Source organism: Hevea brasiliensis, chromosome 5 (assembly GCF_030052815.1).
Source record: "Hevea brasiliensis isolate MT/VB/25A 57/8 chromosome 5, ASM3005281v1, whole genome shotgun sequence".
In the NCBI taxonomy this organism is placed as follows: domain Eukaryota; kingdom Viridiplantae; phylum Streptophyta; class Magnoliopsida; order Malpighiales; family Euphorbiaceae; genus Hevea; species Hevea brasiliensis.
Genome location: NC_079497.1, coordinates 364794 through 374451, shown reverse-complemented (window position 1 = coordinate 374451; position 9658 = coordinate 364794). Strand labels below are relative to the sequence as shown.

The window sequence follows — 9658 nt, the reverse complement described above, 5'->3', positions numbered from 1 at the left end:
AGAGTTTCAATCATAGATTCCAATCTAGCTGTTTTGTCTTTTTGTGCTTGTTGTGGTAGAGGTGGAGCATGTGCATTTTGAGGTTTAGAAATTCCAGGAGGAGGACCTCTATTCTGCTGAAAATTCTGATGTTGTTGATATCCAGAAGGTTGCTGAAAATTCTGATTTTGCCCTTGTCTACCTCCCCAAGAGAAATTGGGGTGGTTTCTCCATGCTGGATCATAAGTTGCAGAAAATGAGTTACCACCTGGTCTTTGATTGTAGTTCCCCACGTAATCCACTTGCTCACTTGAAAAATCTTGATTAAGTGTAGAAAATCACGCACAATTGACATTTGCAGCTCCAACTTCTACTGAATTACTAGAACCTCCGGCTGAAGAATCTACTTTCATGCTTAGCTTGTCCATCTTCCTTGTCAAAGCATCAAACTTAGCATTTATCATATTCATAGCATCAAGCTCAAACATACCAGCTGGTTTCTTGATTTCATTCCTCTCACAACTCCATTGGTAGTTGTTATAAGCAATTTTATCAAGAGCAGAAAAAGCTTCTTCTTCAGATTTCTCCATAAGATCACCTCCAGAAGATGCATCAATTGTACTTCTAATGGCTGGTGAAACTCCATTGTAAAAGTGTTGAACAAGCATCCACTTAGGAATCCCATGATGTGGACATCTCCTTTGCAAATCCTTGTACCTCTCCCATGCTTCATACAAGCTCTCATCATCTCTAGGTTTGAAAGAAGTTAGCTCATTTCTTAGCTTAGCTGTCTTGCTTGGTGGAAAATATTGAGCTAAAAATGCTTGAGAAAGTTCATCCCATGTTGTGATAGAACCCGGTGGCAAAGAATGTAACCACTCTCTAGCTCGGTCCTTCAGAGAAAAAGGAAATAATCTGAGTCGAATTGCATCATCAGAAACTCCATTTATCTTCAACATATCACTAATCTCAAGAAAGTGTGCTAGATGCACATGTGGACTTTCACTTGGATTTCCTCCAAATTGTGATTGTTACACCATCTGACAGAGTGCAGGCTTCAGTTCAAAATTATTAGCTTCTACCCTTGGTCTTGTGATACTTGGCATGAAATCTCCAATGTTAGGATAGGCATGATCCTTCACAGAGCGGTTGTTATTGTTGTTGTTGGCCATTTCTTCTTGTAATTCCTCTTGCTCTTGTGCTCTTTCTTGTTGTTGTTGAGCTTTAATTTCAGCTTTTCTCCTCTTAGACTCTGCTCTTAAAGCTTTTGCTGTCTTTTCTATTTCTGGGTCAAAGAATATATTGATTTCTTCACTTTTTGTCCTTCTCATAAAATAAAGCACCTGAAAAACAAAATAAACAAATTCTCAAAGAAAAATGGTAAAAAGAAAATAAAATAAAATGCCCAAATTAACCAAACAAACAATTGTTCAATATCAAACAAAAATCAAATCCCCGGCAACGGCGCCAAAAACTTGGTGTGACTTATCCACAAGTATACGGGTCGTCTCAAGTAATAAAGTGATGAATCAAGTATCGTTCCCACAAAGATTTGCTGTTTGATTACTAAACTATGAATGAAGCGATTATTTGGGCTAATGATTAATGAATAAATGGTAAATGTAAATGAGCAAGGTAAATTGATTAATCTAATTGGAATGGGTAAAAAGGGCAAACAAATAAATTCTAATTCTAGTTCGTAATTAAACTCAATTAACAATGGGTAATTTAAATGAAAGTCTAATTATGGTAAAAGTGATTCCAGAGTTGGGGTTTATGCATAAATTAATTGGGATTTGTCTTGGGCATTCCAATTTTAGGGAAAAATAGAGTTTGAAGGAAATTGATTCTAAATTTCTTTGATAACTTTTTCAAGCAAACCAAAGTGTGTTCTAAAATAACCAAACCTACTTTCGTATGTTATTTGATTACTTTAAAATCCATTAAGTTTTGTAACCAATAATTAATTCCTCTTAAAATCCTAGTTTATTTCTAAATCTAGGTGATTTTAAGTTCCAATCCTTGATTATTTATCAATGACTTTCACCTTTCGGTCCTTCAATCAAAGATTAACACAATACCCAATGGGTACCAACATTAGGCAAGTAAATCAAGCACACAAGGAATGAATCAAAACTCATATTTATGTAAAATAAGGAAATACCCAGTCCAAATCCACAAATTAATCTAAAACATATTTCCCAACTCTGAAATCTAAAGAGTTTACTCACTCATGATGGTATTTACAAGAAATATTGATGGAAAAGTAAAGAAAAACATGATAAGAGGGCTAAAATAGAAAAAACCCAGGTAGAAGAACCAAAATCTCTAGTTTCTGGAGCTCTAAAACTGGTGCAGCAGCTCCTCCCTAAGAGAGAATGGCGTCTCCTCTCTCTCTCTATTAAATTTTCTTTCCTTTTTGTCTTTCCTCTCTTTCCTCTTGTGGCAAAAATAAGGAAATGATGAATTTATATGGTCCCTAAAAATTGCCCTAAAAGTAAATAAGAGCCAAGAAGTTGATAGGAAATGAGGTGTAAAATTATCCAAGTCAGCAGCACTATTCACGTTCTGGGCGGTCTGCTTAGGGTTCGGCTTAACCCTAAGCAACTTCTTAGTAAATTTCAGCCTCTGGTCGTACTGTCTGCTTAAGGTTAAGCAGACCTTCAGCAAATCTCGGCAGACTTAGAGTAAAATAGACTTTTCTGCTCATGCTTGACTTGTGCTGCACCTTAAGCACTGCCGCTTTACCCTAAGCAGGATCTTAAGCAAAAACTCAAGCAAATTTCGGCTGACTTGCTCTTTCAATGCTTGATTTCTTCAACTTTCCTCTATGCTTGAAGAACTCCAAATTTCTTCAAATCACTTCCTAATGCACTCATTGATCTTCGATTTGCCACAAAATCCTATCAAAAACAACAAAATTACAAAAATCAAATATAAAGTATCTAAAGTTAACAAATAAGCTAAAATAAAGATAAAAACATAAAATATACTAAAATATAGGGGCAAAATGGATGCAAAACTATCCTAAAATGCCTATATGAAATGAGTATAACAGTGTTTTGGTTGATTTCCAAGCACCCCAGCATTATTGAAGAGAATATCAAGCTGGCCGTAACGAGAAACTGTGGAGTTTATCAAGTTCTCAATGTCTTCTTCCTGGCTGACATCACAGTGAACAAAAGTCACAGAAGGAGCTAAAGCGTTAGCAAGAATGGTTCCGAGTGTATCCTCAACATCGGCAATCACTACTTTGGCACCATGTCTGGCAAATAGTCTTACAGTTGCCTCTCCAATTCCTCTTGCACCGCCTGTGACTGTAGCAATTTTCCCTTCCAACCTGCAAACAACATTAATTTTCTTAAGTACTCGTATTTGATGTTAATGTCAGCTTTGTCATAGCCATTTTTGCTGAAACGAAAGCAACATATTAATCCATTCAATATAAAGAAATTAAAGGTTACACAGAGAGACAAATTAAAAAGAAAGGCAAATTATGAAATACCTTCTAAGAGAGGGAGGATGGTTTTCCCTTCCCAAGACATGAATGCCGTAAAGGGTTTGCTCTGGCATCACTTGAGCAGGCATGGCTTTTTTACAAGAAAAACGCGCACAAAGACACACACTCACAGAGGCACAAAGACACACACTCACACAGAGAGAGAGAGAGAGAGCAAGCAAAGGGGATAGTGTTGTTGATGAGTGTAGGAAGAGGTTTTATAGGCAGTGGTGTGGATCATGTGGACGCAAATGCAAAGGGGATTTAGTGGGTTTGCTGTTTTCCATTTCAGGTCATATGACACATAATTTCAAGGTAACTTCCCTCCAAATGTTCCCTATATCCTACTGAAAAACCTCATTAATTTGCTTGTCCCAAATGACAAGATTCCAGCGCCTGTAACTAAATGTTTTCCTTCTAATTTGCAAATTTTATTCGACCAAAATCTTATTCTTATCTCGTAGATTCGACCAACCACATATGTTACCTTAGTCAATCAGCTATTATATATATATATATAAACTAGCAGACTCCTGTGCAAACACAGGATTATTATTAATATTTTGTTTTATATTTAATTTATTAATTATATTTTATACATTTTTTTAATTTTTATATTTAAATATATTTTAAAATTAATTTATGCATATCAATTAAATTTTTTTAAATAATTTTGAAGAGTAAACTTTATTTTTTTTATTGAGTGACAGCAGTAACATTAATAAAATGACAATCATAAATTATAAAATTAAATAATATTTAAGAATTTTATTTTCTCATATTTCTTTATGAATTTAATTTAAATTATTATATTATTTAAATATATATTAACATATTTAAAAATATTTTTTATATTTTTAATTAATTACTCCATATCTTATTTTTATGATCTATTTTATCTATATCAAAATTATATTAACTGAAAATAGTATGTTTTAATTTTATAAAAAAAAGAAAATAATATTAATAATGATTATGTGAAAACTAAAACGATTATAAAATAATGATTACTTTTTAATTTTCTTTTGAGAATGAATGATTAAATTTTAAATGAATTTCAAGTTGATTATAATTTATAATAATCCTTCTGCATACAAAAAAATCAATTTTTTCTATTAATATAGGTAAAAAAATTAAATAAGATATTTTTTTTATATAATCACATTTGCAAATAAAAACAATTAAAAAATATTTCTATATTATGGGTGAAAATTAATTTATTTATTAACGAATTAAAAAACGAAATCATTTAAGAATTGTTGAGAGTTATGTATTGAAATGGGTGAAAATTAATTTATTAATTGAGAAAGGAAAAGAAATCAATTAAGAATTAGTTGTGGAATTTTCTATTGAAACTTATGAAAATTAATTTATTAATTAAGAGAAGGAAATCAATTGAAAAATAGTTTAGTAGTTTCCTATAATTTTGAGTACATATTTTTCATTAATTGTAATATAAAAGATAATAAATATGAATTTTTTTTATAAATTTATGTAATAATTAATTTGCTATTATTTTGACTGATAAACTTCTTATATATATATATATATATTTTTTTTTTTTCTTTTTTCTTTTTTTTTTCTGTGCTCCAATTTACGCTCAACTGTCTGCCCTTGTTAAAATGCATTGTGTATTAGTGGTATTTCCAATTTTCAACCTTTGAAAACATTGCAATATGTTAAATATTCATTTTAGCACAAATCATCATAATTTGGAATTCTAACCTGCTTGCTCCTCTTCTTTTTCCTTTTTTTCAATTGCCTAACAATAATATTAACTAAATGTGTGTATATATATATATATATTATTTGTTAAATCAATGTGAATGTTGTTATATATATTGATAAGCTAAATGAACATTAAAAACATATACATATTTATATATATATAAATATCAATATATTATGTAAACTAATTAAATTCAATTATTAACGAAATGCCACACATATTAATCCAATAATTAACTACAACAATCTTAAACATCTATCTTTCAATAAAAATAATTAAAAGCTTTGAAATGGGAGAGATTTTGGATCAACAACAATTAACAGCTAGCACCTACACTGCTAATAAATTTTGGGAAAAAAAAAATCCATTCAAGAAGCTAAAAAGAGCGAGAAATATTCATAAAAATTAATTAAAGTTAGTTAAAGAATTAGAGGGATCTTCTACTCAAATAATAATTTCCTTATTCCGAGAAAAATAAAACTTAACTATATTGTGGGCTTAAACGTTTGCTAATCTATCTACCTTCCCTTTCAAAAAAAAAAAAAAAAAATTGTGGGCTAAAACGTTTGCTAATCTATCTACCTTCCCTTTCAAAAGAAAAAATTACTAAATCTAAAAATATACATAAAATCAGCGTGACTAAAAGGAAAAAACGGATGTCAAATGTCTTGCACAAACAGATCATGATGCGAATTAACAACAGAACCGTATCATATACAAAATAGGATTCATATCCAAAATAAAACTCAAGTGATTTTGGAAGATCAAATTGCGAGAAGAACTAAATAGGATTTGCAGGTTTCTAGTTCATATTTCACTACCAAGTCAGAAAATATAGTTGTCCCTTGTGTGGACTCAATAAGTCATTCATCGGACTTAAGAAAAGGGGGGTGTGTGTGTATAAGTATACAAGGAAAATTAATATTTAAATAAGTTAGAGTGCAAATTAAAACGATTTTCTACAAATATAGTGGACTAGCTAGCTCATCCGATGAATGTAACTACATTTTTTATATTTTGGTGTAATTTGTTATATGAATTTTTCTATTAGTTTATTAAGCATAAAAACAAATAAAAATATAGAATTCACTCATGAAATACCCTCCTTCAATTATCTAATTAAATAAAACTATAATTAAAATTTTGAAAACATGCTATAGCATTATCTATCTAAATAAATTTGTATTATGTTGAATTTTTCCAACAGTAATTTAACTTTATGTTAAGATCTGCATATCTATACAAAATTACCATGCCTAACTTAGCTGGTTTTGAGGCTCGATATCATGTCTTTTGTCCAAATGCTCCCATGTATTTGACATCTTTTGACTAGATTTTTTGACTTTTGAAAAGAGATCGAGATAGAACAAGCAGCCTCTACTTCCTCACTCCAATCTGCCGCCTTTCAAGGTGTGTATCATACCTCTTTGAATAAACTTACTACGTTTACAACAAAAATTATCTCTTCAGTCTAAATTATTATAATAAAATATTTTCTTATATATTACTAATATTAACTTGAAATGATTTGCATTCTCTCTCTCTCTCTTTTTTAATTTATTATCCCTTGTTTGCGAGAGTTTACTATTTCCTATTTTGCAAGAATTTATTTTTCTTTTATTTTTTTTATCATAGAATCATTAAGTATTTTATTTTATTATTTGAATACGAATATAATAACAGCAAATATAGATTCTCTTTTCATGAGAATATCAAAATTTAATGGTTTTTAAATTGAATTTGTAAAAAAACCATGACTTATCAAATAGTGTAATAAATTACCACTAAGTGGAGCATACTTTCCGGTTGAATGATTAACCCAAATACTTTATCAACACATCAGACCCTTCAAATCAAGATAATTGCTATTATATTTTGTATAAGTGGTTTATTTTAAATTTTTTTATACCAAATAGTAGTATGAAAATTTGTACTTTAGATTTATATTATGTCTTTATTTAATAAAAATTTAATCTTTTATTTAAAAAAAAAACTGACTCACTCCAAATCACAATATTATATTCACCATAATTAACTTTTTTTTTTACAATATTAAATCTTTTTTATTAATAAAAATCAACATCAAAATATGTATGACAATATTTTGAGAGTTCAAAATTATTTTATATAATAGATCGACTTTAAAAAGTTATATTGGATATTGTAAAAATTAATTAAACACTATAATTGATTTATTTCTCAAACATCAAAACTCCCAGAAAAAGCTATTTTTTTTAAAGAAAATAAAGTCTTGCTAAAAGAAAAAACTAATAAAAAATTCCACAAAAGAGAGAATAACTAACAAATCTAGTAAATTATTCTACTTTATTGAAATAAAAAAATAAAAATGAATTTTGAAAAAAAAAATTAAAGAGAAGGGGATTACCAGCAGTGGTCCTAAAAAAAAATTCTACGTTGGTAATATTGTTTTGTTAAAGACATAAAAATTGATATATGGCTTAAAATAGCCACTAAGTGGAATATTTTTCTAGCCCAATAAGTTCAAATACTTTGTTCAGAAAATTAAAGAACATTAAAGAATGTAATCATTTGTTTATTAATATTTTTATACTTCTGGATGTACATTTTCTTATTATATTCATCAAATTAAGATTTACTATTGTATATTTTATGAATAAAAGATTTATATCTTCCTTTAAAAAAAATGCAATATTAACATTCAACTTATGGGTTTTCTCTTCCTACACTATTTAATACATATTATTTTTTTTTATCTCAAAATATGAGTTAATTTTAATAAAAAGTTAAATGTGAATGTTTTATCTGGTTGGACACTGTTTGATTATAAATAAAAAGAAAAAATTAGATGGCAATTAGATTATCAATTACCCCAAAAGTGGAGTAATTATAATATAATTTCTCCAAAAAGTGGCCCTATCTTTGTATTAGTTATTAATTATTGATATTGTTTACTTAAAACGAAATAGCACTCAAAATCCCAAAGATTGCACAATATCCTTGCTTAACCTGAAGAGCAATATCTTAAGCTCATTCAGACAATCATGGGCCTGCTAGGATTAAAGCGAAAGATTACAATCTAAAACCTATAGCATATAAAGGAGTAGTTGTATTTGTGATAAAAAAAAAAAAAAAAAAAAAAAAAAAAAAAAAAAGAGTAGTATGAATTGTACATCGAAATTATTTCATGATTTGATCATCCAATATTCTTATTAAGATACTCTTCCATATATTCTTGCTACCAAACATTAATAATTCTTTTTTTTTTTTTAAAAAAAAAAAAAGAAACTTACTAATAGATTAAGGAAAATAATTTAATACTTAAAAAAAGAGAGAAAAGAATCTGCATATATTACATTGCATATTACAATTTAGTTGATGTGAATTTAATTGCTCTCCATTTTAATTGATTAAAATTTCAAAATGAAGCGACTTCATAAGGAAAATTCTGTTAGTATTTTTAATGAAATTAAAAAATAAATTGAATATAATAAAAATTGGAGGATGGTGTTATTTACACTCCACAAGTTTATAATTACACTCCATATATATTTATAGTTTTAAGGATTGAATAGATAAACTTATTCTTTTATGACATATTTAACAATTTAACGATATTGTTTAATATTTTAAAATATTCAAAGTTCAATAATAAATGTTCAATAAACAAGTAAAATTCTGATTTTCCCTTTAATTTCTTCATTACTTTTTTGTCATTTAAAACAAAAACACTTATATATATATATATATTTTTTTTTTTTTTTCTAAATAATCTAAGACAATTTATTTAAAAAGTACAAAAAAAATTATAATTTTTTGTATACATTAATTTTTAATTATTTTACATTTAAGTGGAGTTTAAATATGTTAAAAATATTAAATAAAATTCTTATAATAATTTAAATGTGTTAAATATATCATAAAAGATATCAAACAATTAATGTGAATAGTTATTATAAATGAATAAAGTGTAAACATGGCCAATCAAATTAAATATTATCTTTGAGTGGAAAAATGGATATACGTATAGGATGATCACACACACTTTATAGGAAATATTACATGTTCACACTCACATATATCTAATAGTATTTCTATCGCACCTATGTCAAAGCCAAAACTTAAAATATTTCTATGCATGAAATTAATTTGCCCTAAAATTGTGCACGCCTATGATCGCACACCTTATATAATTGTGCAAAGAAAATAATTATTTTTATTATCATATTGTAAGATAAACTTAGAATTTTTATTTTAATTTTTAAAAATATTATAATTTTGGGAATTTTAATATTTAATATGTTTTTTATTTTGTAAATTAAGTACTTTTTCATCAAAGTAATTAAATACATGGTAATCTAATATATACACAAAAAAATTACATAAATTATATATAAAAAAATTAAATTATGAATATATATATATATAATGAATATAAATAATATGCAATGTACGTTATTAAAAAATAATAA

General features: G+C 27.6%; 1 protein-coding gene and 1 non-coding gene across 2 annotated transcripts; one reads left to right on the top strand and one right to left on the bottom strand.

The window, feature by feature from the left end:
• Window positions 1–657: 657 nt before the first annotated feature.
• LOC131180530 (small nucleolar RNA R71) lies at window positions 658–764 on the top strand. The gene has a single exon (XR_009149297.1). It is a non-coding gene; the product is annotated as a small nucleolar RNA R71 (small nucleolar RNA).
• A 1341-nt stretch (window positions 765–2105) lies between these two features.
• On the bottom strand, window positions 2106–3643 carry LOC110663388 (short-chain dehydrogenase reductase 2a-like). The gene is made up of 2 exons (XM_021822668.2): window positions 3485–3643; window positions 2106–3319 (listed from the first exon to the last, which is right to left on the bottom strand). Exons 1-2 carry the CDS (start codon window positions 3565–3567, stop codon window positions 3016–3018), a joined length of 387 nt encoding a protein of 128 aa, XP_021678360.1. The 5' UTR covers window positions 3568–3643; the 3' UTR covers window positions 2106–3015.
• Between the last annotated feature and the right edge of the window lie 6015 nt (window positions 3644–9658).